Here is a 22,166-nt window from a genome sequence, read left to right on the forward strand (position 1 = left end):
CAACCCTTCCATACACGGAATCAACCTAGTGAACCTTCTCTGAACTGCCTCCAACGCAAGTATGTCCTTCCTTAAACAAGGGCACCAGATCTGTACGCAGTACTCCAGGTGTGGTCTCACCAGCACCCTGTACAGTTGTAGCATGACTTCCCTGCTTTAATTCTCCATCCCCCTAGAAATAAAGGCCAATATTCAGTTTGCCTTCCGGATTACCTGCTGCACCTGTATGTTGACTTTTTCTGTTTCATGTACGAGGACACCCAGATCCCTCTGTACTGCTGTAAGGAATCTTACAATACCAGGTTATAGTCCAACTGTTTTATTTGAAAATCACAAGCTTTCGGAGGCTTTCTCCTTCGTCAGGTGAGCGAGTGTGACACTCGCTCACCTGACGAAGGAGAAAGCCTCCAAAAGCTTGTGATTTTCCAAGAAAACAGTTGGACTATAACCTGGTGTAAGATTCCTTACATTTGTCAACCCCAGTCCATCACCGGCATCTCCACCTCTGTACTGCAGCATTTTGTAGTAATACTCCCCTCAAATAATATTTTGCTTTTTTATTTTTCCTCCCAAAGTGGATGACTTCACATTTTCCCACATTATATTCCATCTGCCAAATTTGTGCCCATTCGCTTAACCTGTCAATATCCCTTTGCAGACACTGTGTCCTCATCGCAACTTGCTTTTCTACCTATCTTTGTATCAGCAGTAAATTTGGCTACAAGACACTCTGTTCCTTTATCCAAATCATTGATATATATTGTAAATAGTTGAGGCCCCAGCACTGATCCCTGTGGCACCCCACTAGTTACAGATTGCCATTTTGAAAATGACCCTTTTATCCCGACTCTTTGTTTTCTGTTATTTAGCCAAACCTCCATCCCAAACACCATGAGCTCTTATCTTGTGCAGTAATCTTTTAAGTGGCACCTTATCGAATGCCTTTTGGAAATCCAAATATACTGCATCCATTGGTTCCCCTTTATCCACCCTGCCCGTTACTTCCTCAAAGAACGCTAATAAAATTTGTCAGACATGATTTCCCCTTCATAAAACCATGTTGACTCTCCTTGATTGTGTTATGAGTCTCCAAATGTCCTGCTACTATTTCCTTAATAATGGATTCTAGCATTTTCCCAATGACAGATGTTAGGCTAACTGGTCCATAGTTACCAGTCTTTGAGGATAATTCAATCTTCACATGCAAATAAACCCAAGTCATCCAAGAAAGGGAAAAATCCAATGGCACTGTTCTTTTAAAAGTTTTGCGCCATACAGGAGCCATACAAGTACATAGTAATTTCCGCCTCTATAAAGCTCTGGAAAAAGTTATTACGTAACCTTTTACAGCACAGAAACAGGCCATTCGGCCCAACAGGTCTATGCTGGTGCTTATCAACAGGCACTAAAGCTGAGGTGTGCATGCTAAAATTAAAATGCTATACCTGAAGTTTTGATACGCTCCACACAAGCCTCCTCCCATCTTATTGCAACAAAGCAAGGAATTGGCATTAAAAAAGAAAGCTCCAAATACTCTATGTAAGGGAGTGAACTGAGGGAGCTTTGTATAGTAGTTAAAGTATCTACAAAACTATGAGGAAGTGCCAAAGGCAAGTCTTTCAACATGATTCTTTGCTCATTTATTTGTCACATAGTCCACATCAATGTAGCACAAAAAAGTGGAGAAATTGTCTTTTGATGATTTATGAACAGAGTGGAGCACAGATCCAGACAACACTTTCACAAAAGTAAGGATTACTCCACATAACACACCATATAGAGTTAAGAGAAATTCTTTACATTTTGACGTAATCTTATCACAGGCCTAAACCTTTCTTGACGGATCATGTTTAGTGCAAGAACGTAGAGATGAAGCCTACTCCTCCTAATTTAAAATTGCTTAATTCAAAATATCTAACTGCAATTGAAATCATGTCAAACTGCCTCCCAATGAAAGCGCAAAAAAATGTTGCTGCTAATTCCAATCCTAAATAGATCTGGACCAGTGAAATCTGCTGCTTGTTGGAAAAAGTAAATGTATTTACTTAACTTAAGAGTTTGGAACCAACCCTGTTTCTGCATCATGGATCAGCAGCTTTAAAAACTACCACGCAATCAGGGAGGCAAATAACATTTACTGAAATTTTATCTTATATATCTCGAAGACATATTTAATATTAACAAGACTGGCTTTTTTTTTGCAAGATGTACCCAAGCAGAACACTACCTTTCATCATATAGGAGCACAGGCACAGGAGTAGGCCATTCAGCCCCTTGTACCTGCTCTGCCATTTGATAAGATCATGGCTGATCTGTAATCTAGCTCCATATACCTGCCTTTGGCCCATATCCTTTAATACCTTTGGTTGCCAAAAAGCGATCTATCTCACATTTAAATTTAGCAATTGAGCTAGTATCAATTGCTGTTTGCGGAAGAGAGTTCCAAACATCTACCACCCTTTGTGTGTAGAAATGTTTTCTAATCTCGCTCCTGAAAGGTCTGGCTCCAATTTTTAGACTCTGCCCCCGACTCCCAAAATCCCCAACCAGCGGAAATAGTTTCTCTCTATCCACCGTATCTGTTCCCCTTAATATCTTATAAATTTCGATCAGATCACCCCTTAACCTTCTAAATTCTAGAGAATACAAACCCAATTTGTGTAATCTCTCCTCGTAACTTAACCCTTGAAGTCCGGGTATCATTCCAGTAAACCTACGCTGCACTCCCTCCAAGGCCAATATGTCCTTCCAAAGGTGCAGTGCCCAGAACTGCTCACAGTACTCCAGGTGCGGTCTAACCAGGGTTTTCTATAGCTGCAGCATAACTTCTGCCCCCTTGTACTCTGGTCCTCTAGATATAAAGGCCAGCATTCCATTAGCCTTATTGATTATTTTCTGTACCTGTTCATGACACTTCAATGATCTATGTACCTGAACCCCTAAGTCCCTTTGGACATTCACTGTTCTAAACCTTTTTACCATTTAGAAAGTACCCTGTTCTATCCTTTTTGATCCAAAGTGGATGACCTCACATTTGTCTACATTGAATTCCATTTGCCACAGTTTTGCCCATTCACCTAATCTATCAATATCGCTTTGTAATTTTATGTTTTCATCTACACTGCTTACAATGCCACCAATCTTTGTGTCATCGGCAAACTTAGATATGAGACTTTCTATGCCTTCATCTAAGTCGTTAATAAATATTGTGAATAATGGAGGCCCCAGGACAGATCCCTGCAGGACACCACTAGTCACATCCTGCCAATGTGAGTACCTACCCGTTGCCCCTACTCTCTGTCGCCTTTCGCTCAGCCAAGTCCGTACCTTTCCCTCGATTCATGGGCTTCCATCTTAGCTAACAGTCTCTTATGTGGGACTTCATCAAATGCCTTCTGGAAGTCCATATAAATAACATCCATTGACATTCCCCTGTCCACTACTTTAGTCACCTCTTCAAAAAATTCAATCAGGTTTGTCAGGCATGACATACCTTTCGCAAATCCATGCTGGCTCTCTCTGATTAACTGAACATTTTCGAGGTGTTCAGTCACCCTATCCTTAATTATAGACTCCAGCATTTTCCCCACAACAGATGTTAGGCTAACTGGTCTATAATTCCCTGGTTTCCCTCTATCTCCTTTCTTAAAAAGCAGAGTGACATGTGCAATTTTCCAATCTGGAGGGACAGTTCCTGAATCCAGAGAACTTTGAAAGATTATAGTGAGGGCATCTGCAATGTGCTCACCTACTTCCTTTAAAACCCTGGGATGGAAACCATCTGGTCCTGGGGATTAATCACTCTTTAGTGCTATTATTTTCTTCATTACTGTTGCTTTACTTATATTAATTTTATCGAGTCCCTGTCCCCGATTCAATATTAGTTTTCTTGGGATTTCCGGCATGCTATCCTCTTTTTCTACTGTAAATACTGATGCAAAGTAATTGTTCAACATGTCCGCCATTTCCCCATTGTCAATGACAATATCCCCATTTTCAGTTTTTAAGGGGCCAACACTGCTCCTGACCACCCTCTTTTTGCTAATCTAACTATAAAAGTTCTTGGTATTGGTTTTGATATCCCTTGCAAGTTTCTTTTCATACTCTCTTTTTGTAGCTCTTACAATCTGTTTTGTGACCCTTTGTTGATCTTTGTATCTTTCCCATTCGCCAGGATCTGTGCCATTTTTTGCCTTTTTGTATGCCCTTTCCTTATGTCTTATACTGTCCCTTACCTCTTTAGTTGTCCATGGCTGTTTTTTTTGGCAAGTAGAGTTCTTGCCCCTCAGTGATATAAACCGATTCTGTATCACGTTAAATGTTTCTTTAAACATTTCCCACTGATCATCAGTCGTTTTACCCATTAACAGATTTGCCCAGATTACTGAGGACAGTCTCTGTCTCATCCCATTGAAGTCGGCCTTACCCAAGTCAAGAATCTTAGCAGCTGACTCACTTTTTTCCCTTTCAAACACTACATTGAACTCGATCATGTTATGATCGCTATTGGATAGATGTTCGCATACAGTTAAGCCGTTAACTAAATCTGGTTCATTACTCATTACTCAATCTAGTATGGCTTGCCCCCTTGTTGCCTCCAGGACATACTGCTGTAGAAAACTATCCCGGACACACTCAAGAAATTCACTACCTTTCTGACAGTTGCTAGTCTGCTTTTCCCAATCTATGTGAAGGTTAAAGTCCCCCATTAAGACTACTATGCCTTTCTTACACGCTTGTCTAATCTCTGCATTTATACAATCTAGCACTTGAGCTGCTGCCAGGCGTCCTATACATAACTCCCACTATAGTCTTAGATCCTTTCCTATTTCTCAATTCAACCCATAAAGGTCTCTGTTAGCTGCTTACCTCGCATTATATCCTCCTTTATCATTTACGTGATTTCATCTCTAAACACTAAGGCTACTCCTCCCCCTCTTCCCATTTTCCCTATCTCTTATAACCCGGTATATTTAGTTCCCAATCCTGACCATCCTGCGGCCATGTCTCAGTAATAGCTATCATTGTCATACCCTCTAATTTGAATTTGAACCTGTAATTCATTTAATTTATTCCTTATACTCTGTGCTTTGTATATAGAACTCTTAGTTGGGCCACACACCCTATTCTGACCTTCAGCTTTGAAGCTGGGTTAATCGCCTTACGCCTTCTAGTTTTCACTTTATCTGTAGTATCTAAAGTACACCTTCTTTCTGCTGCTCCATGCTTTTCCCTTTCACTTGTTTTTGAACAACTGCTTGTACTATTTGTATTGTAAATTTCCCCTGGGTCCTTCCCCCCCCCCCTCTTGCCGCTCTCAACTTTACTCCCTTCTGACTCGGGAAAGAAAAGTTCCTTATGATTGGGAATTTCATACACCCTCAATGCCGTTGTGGCAGTGTCACTCTGCCTGTAAACTACAGATACAGGCATGGATGATTGGTGTTCTTTTTGCAGAGTGGCTGTGTCACTTTGATGTATGTTATTGCAAGGCAGAAAAGTTTCCTCAATAGCAGAGGACTGTGGGCCTCACGTGACGTACCTGCGTGTAAAAATAGAATCCACGGCCAACTGCTTTTGCCAATGTAAATTCATCCCACCAGTAGAGGAAGCAGCTGTCTCTGACATAGTCGATGATCCCACATAAGCATCAATGGCCAACTTTGAAGCAGTGAACCTCTAAGCACGAGTTCTCCATTGAAACTGCCAGTAGAATTGAGGTTTGAATCCAGAGTCAATATTGATGAGAAAGTCCCGACATCGGATTGCTGACCAACATGAAAATTGTTGGTGCGGCACAGGAGGATGAGTGGGAGTGGGAGGGAGCAGTGAACAGCTGGCTATAAAGGAACCATCCCCATCACAGTCATTGTACCCAGTTATGTTCGATTGCCGATGAAGTGGCTAATAACTAAACCAGATATCTTGATGGAACTTTCCACAGAATCATGGGCCTCGATATTAAACCACCCCGCCCAACACGACGGGCAGGAGAGGAGGGGGTTGGGGAGAATCGGAACGCGCCCCAGTTCGCCCCGCATGTGCCCATTTCAGTCTTTACAGCGGCGGGTTTCGAGGCATCCAAATGTCCTCTGGTGGAGAGGCGAGGCACTTTATCAACATACTTAAAGCAAGCTCCCACAGTGCAAATGGGAGCCCGATTTAAATTTTACAGATGCTGTGCAGGCTTTCCAGTGGTTGGGAAACCTGACAGTGAAAGGCAGATGGGAGCTGCCGGCTCCACAAGGTAAGTGCCTTTTACAGCACTCCTTGTGGGCTAGGAAGAGGAGTGCTCCCCTAGCCCCTCAATGGAGCTATCAGCCTCCCCTTTGCCGAGCACGGCCCCACTCTTCTCCTTCATCCACCCCCCGAGCACGCGATTACTGACCTCACCCCCTACGGCCTCGCTCTCCTTCCAGCCGATCATGGCCGATCCCATCACCCCCAAGCCCCTTTCCCAAGTCCCAATTGCTGCCAACCTTCTCTGCCTAGCTCCAAAGGCCAACCTCTCCATGCCGCAATCACAGCCAATCACAACCCCCCACCCCCCCCCTTTCCACACAAAGCCTCAAATGGCAACACCCCCCATAATTGCCAGGCGCCGTCCCCAATTATGGCCTCCTGCCGCTGGTTTTCCCACCTGGCAGGAAACTGAATAAAAAAAAAATGATGAGGTACTCCTGATTTGGTAGGGCCTCAGTGTCCCGGCCTTGCCAGATTTTTCCCATGCTAATGCACTCCCCTGCACCCTCCCCGTAAATATCGGGGCCATAGAATCAGAGCACAGGAGGCGGCCATTCCACCCATCGTGCCTGTTCTTTGAAAGAACTATCCAATTATTTCCTCATAGCCTTGCAAATCTTTCCTTTTCAAGTATTTATCCAATTCCCCATTGGAAGTTACTAATGAATCTGTTTCCACCGCCCTTTCTGGCAGTGCCTTTGAGATTGTAACAACTCACTGTGTAAAAAAATTCTCATCTCACCTCTGGTTCTTTTGCCAATTACCTTAAATGTGTTCTCTGGGTGCCGACCCTCCTGCCAGTATAACAGTTTCTTCTTATTTACTCTGATCAAAACCCCTAAAAATTTTGAACATCTCTATTAAATCTCCCCATAACCTTCTCTGCTCTAAAAAGATCAACCCCAGCTTCTCTAACCTCTCCACATAACTGAAGTCCCTCACCCCTGGCAGCATTCTAGTAAATCTCTGCAGCCTCACCCAAGATCTTGATATCCTTCCTGAAGTGTGGTGCCCAGAATTGGACACAATACTCCAGTTGAGGCCTTACCAGTGATTTATAAAAGTTTAGCATTAGTTCCTTGCTTTTGTACTATATGCCTCTATTAATAAAGCCCAGGTTCCCATATGCTTTTTTTAAAACAGTCTTCTCAACTCGTCCTGCCACCTTCAAAGATGTGTGTGTGTGTACCCCCAGTCTCTCGGTTCCGGCACCCACTTTAAAATTGTATCATTTAGCTTATGTTGCCTCTCCTCATTCTTCCTGTTCTGGGCACTGCACCTTCGGAAGGACATATTGGCCTTGGAGGGAGTGTAGCGTAGCGTAGGTTTACTAGAATGATACCCGGACTTCAAGGATTAAGTTACGAGGAGAGATTACACAAATTGGGGTTGTATTCTCTAGAGTTTCGAAGGTTAAGGGTGATCTGATCGAAATTTATAAGATATTAAGGGGAACGGACAGGGTGGATAGAGAGAAACTGTTTCTGCTGGTTGGGGATTTTAGGAGTAGGGGGCACAGTCTAAAAATTAGAGCCAGACCTTTCAGGAGTGAGATTAGAAAACATTTCTACACACAAAGGGTGGTAGAAGTTTGGAACTCTCTTCCGCAAACGGCAATTGATACTAGCTCAATTGCTAAATTTAAATGGGAGATAGAAAGCTTTTTGGCAACCAAATGTATTAAGGGATATGGGCCAAAGGCAGGTATATGGAGCTAGATCACAGATCAGCCATGATCTTATCAAATGGCGGAGCAGGCACGAGGGGCTGAATGGCCTACTCCTGTTCCTTTGTTCCTTCCAAAATGTATCACTTCACACTTCTCTACATTAAATTTCATCTCCCATGCATCTACCCATTTTGCCAGTCTGTCTATGTCCTCCTGAAGTCTGCTACTATCCTCCTCACTGTTTACCACATTTCCGAGTTTCGAATCATAGGTGTTTTGTCGGCAAGAAGCAAACCATAATACTTTGCAAAATGACTTAATTTTGGTAACAGCGCTTCGATAAGTGTGCATTTCAATAGTTGCCTGATGTTTTGTGGGTTTTTTTCCTCATGCACTTTAGAGGTAATTTTAATCTAACTCGCCGGGATCGGGTGGAACACTGGTCTTACACTGTGCCCAATATTACTCTCTATTGACTTCAATGCAGAGTAAAATCGGGCAGGGTGTAAAACCAGCGTTACACTCGATCTGGTCAGTTTCCTGACTGTCGGTTTAGGTTAAAATTGCCCCCTTGGTGTTTTCGGTGCTGTTTCATTCACACTACTGAATAATTCAAATTTTTTTAAGCAAAAACAAAATGAACAGCAGCAGACTGCATATCCTAATAAGAGTTTAATAATGGTTTCAGTGAATGCTTTGTTACAAAAACAAACTACTTAGATTTTAAAAAGTGACAAATCTGATCTGGGCAACTAGAGGTCCATTATTACAGATTAGTAACAGGTAAAGTAAGGGAAACCATTCTACTGAGTAGGCCAGAGGAGCAGTTATATAACAACTGCTTAATAGCCAGCCAGCATGGATTCAGAAGATTGGAATCTTGTCTGACAACCTTCTTCAACCTCGTTGAAGATACTGGAACTCCCCTATGATGTTTATTTGGAGCCCCAGAAAACTTTGACAAAGTGCCGCAAGAAAGATTTCTAATTTTTTTTAAATTCCCAGGAAGACAGGGTAGAAACAGTTTTAAAAGGAAATGGTACTTGGATTTTATGTCAGACTGGATCTACGTACTGACCAGGTGCCTCATGGGTCTTTATTTCGACTGCTGTTGCTTCTAATCTATATAAATAACCTAATTGCCAAAACCAATTGCAAGCTTTTCAAATCTGCACACACACTAAAAAAAAGACATAGGTTTTTGAAGAACTTAAGCTGCTTTTATATTGGTGCTGTTTTAATTCAGACCAGGAGATTGGCACAAGAGAGCCAGCTCCTGGATTTCCTGTTACTAAATCCAGTTCCCTTATACCAGCAGCAGACTCGTAGACCCACTGTGGGTCTGCCGCCAGGAAACGGAAACTAGTTTTGCAATGTAAATGCTGGCAACTGTTTCATGGACAAGGGGCTCCTGGAAAATTATGCCAGTATAAAAGCAGCTTTAAATTAGTCATGCAATTGGGCAGACAAATAGCAAATGAGAATTTATACTGACGAAGGTAAATTATCACACATTAGGCAAAAAAATCTGCAACATAAATATATACAATGAACAGAATAGAATGAGCATAGGGAAGCTTAGAAAGAAAGTAATAGGGTCATCACTTCCATGTCTACAGAAGGTGGTTTGATTTGAAAACTAGATGAAAAAGCTTTGGATTTTCATATACCATACTGCTGATGCATTAAAGAGATGGGGTTATGAGATTTAATTTTTTTTAAAATAAAATTTTTTGTGTTCCTTCCCTGACCATGCGTAATGATACGTAGTATTGAGACAGATTAAGTTCTGTATTTTGCTAACATCTAACATGGTGGGGCTACTTCACATGATAACACTCATTTATTCAGTTGTAACCAATATCAAAACGATGGGTCTTTCATAGGTACATCATTAACCTTATACTGAGAAGTATAATTATAAAAGGCATTAGTAGCTTCATTTATGTTGTACAATTTACTCAACTTCATTGAACCACTGTATAATTTGTTTAGGTCACACACCAAACTTGAGCTCTCAGAGAAAAAATAAACTGCTTATCAACCACATCTCAAATTTAAATTAAAAAGGGAGCCAAAATGTGAGTTAATACTGTATGGTTCGAACAAAACCAGGTTAGTGTTTTAGCTTAGTAGGGCAAAGCTATGCAAAAATCCAACTTGAACAAATTACAGTTGATCCACAAGCAACTCATGTAGAGCAAAACACTGCTCTAAAACCATTTATGCTACCTTTATTATAGTAGACCATTATTTCTTTATTAAACCAGACAGAATATGAGGTGCAATGATGAAAACAATCTTTTAATTAAAAATGTTTACTACACCACAAGCTGCAATTTTGAATGATTCTGTTACCAAGATGTAACATCTGAGCCATCTGTGTTGTCACAGGTTTGCTTGTGTTTTGCTTTTGTTATTTACATATCAAATTATCCACATGCTCATATATCAAAAATGCAATTTTTTCTGAAGCACAAGAGACAGAATAGAAATAATTCAATTACCCTGCAGCAGGAACATGCACAGAAAAGACTGTGGCTCATAACAGGTTTCTGTCAGGGGCAAGTGCAATTTAAAAAAAGGGAGAAATAGATTACTGCCACGATGAGATCAGCTTACAAACCAGAAAACATGTTTTTTTAAAATTATACACACACACACACACACTTTGGTTAACAGCTTTACAGGAAAATCACCTCTGATCTACAAGGGATGAATGCTGTTAGTGGGTCTAACCAGTACAAGCCAAACCAAACCAGTTACTAGATCTCTGCCTGAATATGGAGCATGAATAATCTCAAAAGGGCAGTTCATTTCTCTCTTCCATGCAGTACTTTCATACCCTTGAGCAAAGGAAATAACCTCTGTGATAGGGGGACTCCTTTTTCCTTCTTTTGTGAAAAAGCTTCCTGTACCTGTGAGAGGATGAAACAACCTGTGATGGGACAAATCTTGTTTTTAAATTAGAGTTAATAAATATATGCATGCAGCAGAAAAGTCAGTACCTGTATATGTATTCAGAGAATGGTTAGAGATAACTGTCCCACAAAGTGTTACTGCAATTGAACACAATACATTTGTGCCACTAAAGGATGGGCCTCAAGAAAATCAATCCTGTGGAGTCAACTTGCACAACTGAAGTTAAAACACTGTCCCTTTAGTTGAAGTAATTTTAGAGAAAAAAAAGCAGTTGGGCATTTAAAAAAAAAATATCAAGACAACTGTGCTGGTCAATATCATCAGTTTATAGAAAATGTAACTATTCAACAAATGTCAAACAGCTATAGAGTGCAACATAGCTTTTGACCAGGAAAATATACTGCAGAAATTAAGGGCACCTGTTTCCATATAAGCATACAAATCTTCCAGAATACCTAGTGACAGAAAATTGCATTTTCTTCAGGAGGATTTTGTGTTTTTGGGATATGCGGGCAGAACAAAAAGCATGAAATGCTCTGTGCATTTTTTGTTAAGCTGGTAAGTTTTGATTTTTTTTAAAAATAATGAATGCAAAGTATTAAGAATACAATAGTCATCTGAGCAATTTCACACCCCTCAGTGGGTAATTGGGCAAATGCATTGTGTGATACTAAGCCACACTGACCAGGAACGTACCAGGTTTGATTCCTGTTCTCGGTTAGTTACTGGATCTCATCTGAAGCAGTGATGGGTTGGGGGGGGAGGGGGAGGGGAGAAAGAGGAGTTACAAATTAAAGAACTTGCATTTATATAACATCTTTCACAACCTCAGGACATTGCAAAGTACTTTTTAGCCAATTAAGTACTTTTGAAATGTAGTCACTGTTGTTATGTAGGAAACATGGCAGACAATTTGTGCACAGCAAGCTCCCACAAACAGCAATGAGATAATGAACTGATGATCTGTTTTAGTGATGTTGGTTGAAGGATAAATATTGCCCTGGACCTCCCCTGCTTTTCTTCGAATGGCATAGGATCTTTTACGTCCACTTGAGAAGGCAGAAGGAGCCTCTGTTTAATGTCTCATCCGAAAGACAGCATGTCTAACCTTGCAGCACTCCCTCAGTATTGCACTGAAGTGCCAACCTAGATTATATGCTCAAGTCTCTGGAGTGGGACTTGAACCCACGGCAAATATGTTACCACTGAGCCAAGGCTGACACTTTGACTTAAGTATCCATAGGTTAGGAAAAGGAGAAGGGAAGGAAACGGAAATATAGCTTTCAGTTCTTGATTCCCATCCAACAATCCTTCCTGGAAGTGTGTTTATAGCCAAGGACAAGATCAGGCTCAACTGTGATGCTTCCTATGATCAAATAACCTGGTAATGCTCACATTTCAGGCTAAGATAAAGAATGATAAATTAGGTGTGGTACTGGAAGGCTGCCAACAGCTATGAAATAGTACTGCTTTAGAAGTTGTTTCCTTTAGAAGAGGAGGAGCAAGGGAATAAATAAAAAGCATTAATTTATCAGTTCCCCTCCCCACTTTCAACTTTTCTCATCCCTTTTGCATTATTGATCCAACAGATAGCATGCAATTCCTACAAGCGGTCACTAAGTGGTGATCTAAGCACATAGATTCTAATGCAGATCCATTAAAAAGTAAGAATTTTACATTCTGTGCTGGTTCTCGGAAAGAGCTTTCTACCTGGTCTTACCTATTCTTATACCTTTTTAAATTTCTCTTTCAAATATTTGTCCACTTCCCTTTTAAAAGCTATTATGGATTCTGTCCTCACCATTGTTACTGGTAAAGCATTCCATGTCCTACACAAAATCTGCGTACAAAAATTCTTCCAACCCCACATAGTTCACCGACCAGTGAAAATAGTTTTCCCAATTTACTTAAATCAAAGTCCTTCATAATTTTGAACACCTCTATCTGGGGTCCTCTTAACCTGCTCTGTTTTAATGAAAAACATTCCGGTTTCTCTAGTCTCTCCTCAGAACTACATTAATTCTCTGGCCTTGATGCCCTTCCTAAACTATGATGTGGAGATGCCGGTGATGGACTGGGGTTGACAATTGTAAACAATTTTACAACACCAAGTTATAGTCCAGCAATTTTATTTTAAATTCACAAGCTTTCGGAGGCTTCCTCCTTCGTCAGGTGAACGATGTGAACGTAAGACCAGGTAGAAAGCTCTTTCCGAGAACCAGCACAGAATGTAAAATTCTTACTTTTAATGGATCTGCATTAGAATCTATGTGCTTAGATCACCACTTAGTGACCGCTTGTAGGAATTGCATGCTATCTGTTGGATCAATAATGCAAAAGGGATGAGAAAAGTTGAAAGTGGGGAGGGGAACTGATAAATTAATGCTTTTTATTTATTCCCTTGCTCCTCCTCTTCTAAAGGAAACAACTTCTAAAGCAGTACTATTTCATAGCTGTTGGCAGCCTTCCAGTACCACACCTAATTTATCATTCCTAAACTAGTTCACCCAAAACTGGACACAATATTCTAACTGCAACTTAATGATTTGTATAGATTTGGCATTACTTCTGCTTTTGTAAAATGTATTCATAAAATCTAGAATTCCATGTGCTTCTTAAAAAACTCATCAGCTTGTACTTTTATTTTCGAGGATTTGTGTATCTGAACCTCTAAGTTTCTCTACTTTTAAAGTTTTATCATTCAGTGTGTTGTATACATGTCAACTTATTCTTCCTCCCAAAATGTATAATTTAATTTCTCCAATTTAAATTTCACCATACATCTGTCAGTCAATCTACTAGCCTATGTCCTTTTGAAGTTACTCACAGTCCTCTTTGTAGTTAACCACACTACCTATTTTTGTTTCCTCTGAAAATGTTGAAAGCTTGTCTTCGTTATACTGCCAATTTAACCAAAATACTCCCAAAAATAGAAGAAGTTTGAAGCAGGATTTTACTTTCAAAGTTTACTACAACACAGAAACTTCATTCTAGCCCATAACAATCACAGAAGCAATTTGGACTACATAATTTTCTTCCCTCACTTCCATCTCCTCCCCCTCCCCCCAGTCCTACAAGTTCAGCCTCCCTGGTTTTTAAATGGAGTTCTGCAAACACTACCTCTCAAAAAATAAAATATAACTGAAAACTGACTTTTCAGTAACCAATGTTAGTGTAATTTATAACTGCTGAACAAATGAGAATGGCAGAATACTACCAAAGGCACGGATGTCCTCGTTCACTGACTGCAAGATCTCGATACAAATGAGTGCTCCATCATCCAACATGAGAAATATATCAATCAACACTACATGTTTTGGCACTGCAGAAATATAAGTCAACAGCAAGCAGATCTATCAATTAGGAAAAAAATGAAGTTTTTTGTCTATAATGCATCATGGTACTGGTTTCTTTCTTTGCGTCACAGAAAAGGCCCAGCTTGTTTTGATACATAATAGCCATTGAATATATACATGTTTGGTTGGATATCTAAGGGAAGATCTAATCAAATCAAATATAAGCATCGTGTGTGTTTTGTTAATATATATATATTTGATAGGCAGTTTTTTAAATTTAAAAGACACATATTTAAATTTCCTTTAATCCTGTCAAATTTTGAGTGTATTTCTCAACTTGTCTGATTCAAATTAGGTAGTCTGTCTGAAGCAATCAGAGGGAAGTGGATAGGGCAAAATGACTGAGAATGGTCAACAACAGACTATGATGTAAAGGTTAATGTGAAGGGGCTCCCCTGTCAGGTCCAATTCATCATGCAGTTTAGCACAGCTTCCATCTTCCAAGAAGGGATAGTTAAGCCTGTATGTCTGCAGTATGTCATTGCTTCTATTTAGTTATCAAATTGTCAGCTTGGCTCAGTGGTATCACTCTCACCTCTGACTCAGAAGTTTTTGGGTTCAAGCCCCATTCCAGGACTTGAGTACATAATCTAGGGAACAGAGAACTGAGGGAATGTAGTATTTTCAGAGGTTCCATCTTTCAGATGGGACATTAAAACGAGGCCCTATGAATGATAAAAGATTCTTTCCACAATTCAAGGAGCAGTTCTCCCGGTGTCCTGGCCATTATTTATCCCTCAAATTGGCTGCCACATTTACCTACATAACAGTGTCTGCAAACTACACTTCAAAAAATTAATTCTATGAAGGTCTTTTTGAGCATCTTGAGGACATGTAAGGCACTATATCAATGCAATTTATTTATTTTCTTTCTTACTGTTTAATGAATCTGTTTAACAGTTTACAGTCTAAGGCATGGCCAAATGATGTATTTATTTTGGCAACTTCCAAGTCCAGGAAGACCACTTGAGGGCATGTAATGTTATCAGTTACCAAAATATACAGTGAGGATTTTCTGTTGATTCCAGGGCTTGCTGCAAATTACCTAGATATTTACCAGGTGAAGGCACACTCCACAGCTCAATTACAAGAGTTGTCCGACATGCTGAACCCGAGCAAAATATCTAGAACAAAATCCCTAAACCACTAACAGCGTCGTTCTCCAGTCGATGGCTACACTCCTATGTATAAACGACCAGAAATTAAAAAAATTAACAGCACTGTAGACCCACAAACTTACAAGTCTAGGAACCTGCCAATTGATTAAGCGCTTCATGTTACAGCAAACAGAGAATCAAATCTTGCTGGAAAAATAACGGTGTGTGAACAACGCACGCCATTATTAATGAACTTGCTGGCCGATTTGCGCATTAAGAGAGATTAAGAGGTACGCCGTGTATTGCGAAACTCCAGAAGTTGCTGGTCGCCTCTCACAAATGGCATCTCGCTTGTAGCCTCCCCATTATTTTAAGAACTTGCTGGAGTTGGACATTAAATGACCGTTAAAGTCGCCACAGAAAATTAGGGTTGGTGATTAAGACCCGTAAGTACCTTTTAACTATATGATAATTGTTAATGCAACGCCAATCAACCTCTCTGGCCCAGAAACAGAACAATTTAAACTGTTCAATCTCATTCCTGCATGTAGTAAATTGTTGTCAAATTTTACATTTTTAATTTTTTTCTTACTTTTCCTTTGTCTCTTTTTCCTCTCTCTTAATCCAATCTTTCTTTCCCTCTCTATTTCTCTTTCTGTACTTGATTTAACTCTAATTCACCATTGTTCCTCTGTTTCTTTCTCCATCCTTAAATCTCATTGGTTCAGGATACACACTGTTGGTCCTGCCGTTCACTAAGTTCCCAGATGCCCCATTGCCCTCGCCACACTTGTCAGTTCACAATTCCAGCAAGTCACGGCAGAAAAAAATTTGAGAGCTAAAGGATGCAGGAAAAAGTCTAACTAACGGCGTATGGCACAAGACGCCCCGGTCACGCAAAATTTGGCCCAGCAGGTCAGCCTTGCTTGTTCCAATTTCCCTTAAATTGCATTATTTAGTGTCCCACTCTGGTCCTGTTTTCAACAACAGTATCTCAACCATGATTTTCTATTCGGCATATATTTTTGGAGGAAGGAGTCTGTGATAGAAAGAGAATCTGTAAACTTTTAAACTGAAGAATTATTTTAGTCAGATGCTTGGGCAATGTGTACAAGCAGAACTGAATCAGATCTTCATCAGACTGCTGCTGCAAATGTAAAAGGAGGATAGTGATGCATGGAGGTCCCTTTCCCTGGATGGGAATTTTAAAAATTGTAATATAAAACCACCCTTTATAACCTTAACAGATTTGTGCTATGCTGCAAGTGATCTTGGTCAGCTTCTTTTCCTCATCCAAGCTCTATATAAGGTTTTGCTCTGAGCCCCAACTTAGTTCTTTGCCAGAGATGATAAAAGAGACCAAGTAGCAACAATAAGAACATTTATAAATCACAAAGGATAAGTTGCTCCAAGTTACACCAGATCAGAAAGAGTGCAAAGGGAATGTTGTATGGGCAATTAAAACTATACTCAAGAACAAGTCTCAGGATAACCATATCAATGGTAGTTAATCAAACATTCATTTGCTCGGCACCAGTAACCAAAATTTGCAGTCGCCCAGTTGCTCCAAAGCCACTTTTGCTGTTTCATTTTTTGGGTTGTAGATCTTTTCAAAAAATTGTTCACGGGATTTGGTGATGTTGGTACAGTCACATTTATTGCCCATCCCTAGTTGCCCTGAGACGGTGGTGGTGGGCCGTCTTATTGAAACATTGCAGTACTTGTGGTGCTTCATGATGTTAAATTGGAAATCCTTGGATTTTGACCCAGCAAATGAAAAAATGGCAATATATGTCCAAGTCAGGATGGTGTGCGACTTGGAGGGGAACATGGAAGTGAATAAGTTCCTATGATATTGCTGCACTTGAGCTTCCCCATTTCCCCAAGATCACATAAGAAAAGAACATAAGAAATAGGAGCATGAGTAGGCCATACGGCCCCTCGAGCCTGCTCCACCACTCAGTATCTTACAGATCACAAAAGCCATCTGGCCCATTTTAGTTCCTCCATCCACAGAAAGACTCTACCCTACTGCTTCCTAAAGGAATCGCAGTAATTTGCTAACTTCTTCAAAAATCACCCAAAATATTAACTTTTCTGTTCTCCCCACAGATGCTACCTGGTCTGTTGCCTACATCCAGCATTTTCTGTTTTTGTTTCAGATTTCCAGCATTTGCAGTTTTTTGCATTTTGCTTATACTAGATTGGTTACCTTTTTGTTCCATCTATACTGTACTCTAAAGCTTCGAACAAAACTAACAATTTTTAATGCAAGCAGCATATGATGCCAGATAAAATTTCACCAGTTATCCTAAAACAAGTGAAACTCATACAATTCTTGGCCAAATAGATAAGATCTTATGCCTATCTGAAAGCCAAACTATCAGCAAAACACAAAATTCACCAATCTTGCATGAATTGAGAACAAAGCAACGGTTTTAAATTTCACATCACAAGAAACTATAGGTTCAAGTGGGTGCCACAAAATACTTGTTGGGCACAAGATTCAAATCCTAGGTAAGTGGCAACTAGCATAGCGTTTGATTTTCCAAGCACCTTTCACGTGTTCAGCTGTAGACCCCAAAGACAAACGACAGGCTGGGATATTTGCTACTTGAATCCTCAGTGAAGCGGCTGATAGATATTAACTAACCAGCAGTTAAGGTATATATCTTGCAGCGCTGTCACCAGTAGCAGCTCCAACTCTTGGATAAAAGAAATCTCCAACAAGAAAGACCTTCAAGAAGTGGCTTTCTGTCAAGTTTTAAGTGGCAGTAGAGCCAGAGTACCAATGCAAATGTTTACCACAGTTTACCATTTTTCTTGCTGTAGGCGTTCTCTATGTAGGCCAACAATGCAGGTTCACATTACTGGCTTGTATGAATTTTCCCCAGAGAAAGGCTGTAGCCAGAAAGTAAAAGCACCAATTTACAACTTTTAATGAGAGAAAAAGATATTTAAAAAGTAAGATCCATGAAATCACACCTCAATAAGCTTATAATCACAACATTGCATCAATAGAAGATGCCTGCATCTCTCATTGCAAGTTTTTAGGGAAGAAGCCTTTCAAAAGACCAACAATATTTCATTCACTGAAGTACCGTTTGGCCAGCCTAGCATCTCTCCAGACCTCTGCTGTCAAGGAAAGGTACCAGGAGGGCACTATATCACATTTAATCATCCAACTGCTATAATGCACAATGATTGGAGAATAATATATTTTTCTCTAATGTCCAGAATATCAATAGCTGGGTGCTACAGCTTAGCCGCTTGCTCAATATAGCCCACAACTAAATTCTATCAATGGGAGGATGGTGAGCATTTTTTGAGTCAATTGGATACAATTAATCATCTAGAAATGCACAGTTCCAACAGGGGTAACTGGATCACGATAAGGACCGGAAACTCTGGCCATATTTAAATTGCTGCACATATGAAATTATATTGAATTTGCCAAAGCTTTCGTAGAAACTCTTTTTTAAAAAAAAATGTACTAGAAGAATATAGATAATGCAGTTTTAGAAAACAGCAATTAGAGGACCTTTAAAATTTTGCACCAGGTAAAAAAAATTAAGTTGCTTCAAATGTATTTCAAATCTTATGCTAAAAATTAAGCGACGTGGGTCACTCACTGGCCTATCATCCACATTTATGCTTAAAAGCTGCTAGCTAAAAGTAGTCTGGAAGCAAACATTGTGTATCAAATGCTCCGAGGTGACATCATTCCATTCCAGTATCATGAATGGGAATCACAGACTGAGTAGTTCTTATTCATGATGATACATTAGAGATCTGTATGTCTGCTCCCAAGCTGTCTCATACAGCAGTTCTAAAGCATAAAAAAGGTAACGACAGACATCAGTGTAGAGCTAATTTCTTTCTTAATGTTTGACACATTTCCCCTGTAAGTTCTTCCCATTTAATGTGTTTGTAGTAGAGTTCTACTAATGATAAAATAGCAGGCATGTATAGACAATGCCTTTAGTCTGTAATTTAAAATATCACTCTCACTGAAGCGGTTTGAGTGGTTTAATTAGTTACACATTAGAAAACCTTTTCCTTTATTTACGCAACCACATTTTGCAACATGAAATGTATATCAATTGGTGCGTTCCTCAGAAACAAAATGCTTCCAATCTCTGGCCTAGATTATAATTTTTCTTACAGTTTGTGTGGTCTTGTTTTGGATTTTTAAAACTTCATTCTCTTGAGCTGGATCAATTCCAGCAGAACCTATGAGCCAAACATTATGCAACATAAATTCCTTCCATTGCCCTCATTTTACAACAACAATTTACTGTGTTTTTAAAAATCGCCTCCAGGTGCAGTACTTACGACAGCAAATCATCTACACTTCCTATAGCTCTTTGGGACATTGTGAGAACACCATAAGGTGCTATATAAATTTTTCCTTGTTATGTGTGGCCGTTGTAAAAAGTTACAGGATGTCATGCTGTTCAAATCATTTTCATTTTTTAATTTGTCCTATAAGCACCAAATGCTTTTTCCTGGCTTCACTTTTGATCTAATCTCCCTTTTCACCCATGGGATGCCAGCCTTAAATATACTCCATTTTGGAGTACTTGATTTTTATTTACCCATCTCCTCTCCTATTGAGCCTTAAATTTACAGCAAAGGCAGTGGCTACTCGGCTCATTTTGCTGCCTCTTTGCTAGGCAATCCAAAAGTAATCCCACTGCCCTCCAACAAATATTTACCCACTTTTTTCCTTAAAAGATGCAATGGTTTCTACCTACATTAAACTGAGGCCCTGTCTGCCCCTCAGGTGGACACAAAGGATCCCATGGCATTATTCGAAGAACAGCAGGGGAGTTCACCCAGTGTCCTGAACAACATATATCCCTCAGCCAACATCACTAAAACAGATCTGGTCATTTAACTCATTCATGTTTGTAGGACCTTGTGTACAAATTGGCTGCCATGCTTCCCTACATTACAACAGCAACTACAATTCAAAAGAACTTCATTGGCTGTGGAGGGCTTTGGGATGTCTTGAGATCATGAAAGATGCTATATAAATGAAAGTTCATTTTTCTTATCCCACACCAAAAGATAGGGTATAAAGCAGAAATAGAAACAGCAAGATAATTTATTAAGGAACATTGGAAAGATCCTCATCAAGTTTGAGGATACAGATAAAATTTTGGCCAAACAATCCCTTAAGGTGTTAAAGTAGAACTCCTCACACCAGTACATCAAAATGCTTCCATGTAATGCTGTGCACAGGTGAGAATTTTTCAGATAGCTGATTTGATCCTATCCTCACCTTATGTCCACGTGCGCACACAGTCCAGTGGGTATTACTAGATAGCAATCATCAGCTGAAACTCTGGCTTTTCCCTACCTGGGCCAGAGATGACACCAATTGTAAAGATAGCATTTGCAAGAAAATTTGCTGGCATGTAAATACAGCAATATCTATATACAATAAAAAATTAAGGAGCTTCCTGATTTGAACCTCAAAAATGCATGGCAATATAAAAATTAAATAGTAATCTTAAAGCCAAAATTGCAGTATTGAGACTTAGCCAAATGTAATTAGGTCCACTGTGAGCATCTATTTGACCTAAAAAAATATCCACTGCAAGTAAAGCATGTTCAGGTGATACACTTAAGATTCAGAGCAGTGGACTCTAAAACAACATTTACTGAAGTACCCACTAAATTGGTTCAAGAGCAAATTTCCTAATGTGTAGTACTCAAGAGAAAATATTTAAAACAAATAATGCAAACAGGTAGACATTATGTTTAAGATTAACTTACCGTTATGAAAACTTCCAATTCAAGGCCCAATTTATAGACTAGATATGTCATGTTAAAAAATGTTTGCTTAATGCACTCAATGTTATTATAAAGCTATACATACACAAGACAAGCTATACTCACCCCCTTTATTTCCATTTTCTTCATCCTGACAAAAAAAGCATATTAAGTTACTTCCAGTGTTCAATTTCCAAAAAAAAAGTAAGTTTGCTTACAAACATATCAGGACAGGGGATGCCTTTACAGTGGATCTAAATCCACAAAAAACAGCAAATTGGTATTCCAAAGTGTTGATCAGAGTCTTCATAGTGAGATGCTGCCTGCTATTTCCCACATCAAGTTCCAGATCTCAGCTAGGTTATTGGCAGACCAGCATAAACTAGAGAGTGTTTATGATAAAGGGAATATCAGAGGACAAATCATCTAGAACTCTTCATGCAATTATGCTAGCTCAAAGGCAGCGATGGCAGAACCTCTTAATGTGTTTGGTCCAATGGTCGTGGCTTATTGCTGAGCCTGTAAACCTGCTTTGGAGCATCTCTCTTTTTTTAAAACAAGCTTTAATAAGGCCAGTAATGATTTTTTTTTGGGAGCATGCCGCCAGTATCCATTGGTGCTCATGCCTCAAAGCCCAAAATAGAAAATCATCCAAACTATGATGGTGAAAATTAAACATGAACTGCAAAGAACTTTTTAACCTGACCTACGAACTGTGGTGAGATTGAAGAACTGATCCAATTCAACATTCGGAAATGGGACGTTAGGAGCAGAGGGCACTATCTGTTGGCCAGAGAAAAACAGACTGGTACTATTATGCAGATCCTGGGACTTTTACGATTCGGAAGCAAATGAGCATGCCCACCTTGGATGCCATTTTAGACAAATGCCAAGTCCGGAACCAATCAAGCCTGGCTTAACGTTAATCAGGATGCCGAATGAAGCATATGCTATTTGGAATGGCTGGACTTTCCAACTATCTTCAATTAAACTTTCAATTAAAAAAATTACATAATTTGTTTCTTGAACAATTGTCAAACTCCATAAGTTTTGAAGAACCATAACAACAATGATTCACTGGATTTGAATAAAGCATTA

At 39.7% G+C, this 22,166-nt stretch overlaps 1 protein-coding gene across 2 annotated transcripts in view; it reads right to left on the bottom strand.

Annotated features, from left to right (window-relative positions):
• The window catches only part of LOC137343785 (rho GTPase-activating protein 21-like), a 224,389-nt gene that overhangs the window by 107,185 nt on the left and 95,038 nt on the right, over positions 1 to 22,166 (bottom strand). For both annotated transcript variants that reach the window (XM_068007133.1, XM_068007132.1), the window contains exon 4: positions 21,195 to 21,219. In XM_068007133.1, the coding sequence (XP_067863234.1) occupies positions 21,195 to 21,219 (25 nt within the window). The remainder of the gene's footprint in view (positions 1 to 21,194; positions 21,220 to 22,166) is intronic.

This window comes from Heptranchias perlo, chromosome 2 (genome assembly GCF_035084215.1).
Source record: "Heptranchias perlo isolate sHepPer1 chromosome 2, sHepPer1.hap1, whole genome shotgun sequence".
Classification (NCBI taxonomy): domain Eukaryota; kingdom Metazoa; phylum Chordata; class Chondrichthyes; order Hexanchiformes; family Hexanchidae; genus Heptranchias; species Heptranchias perlo.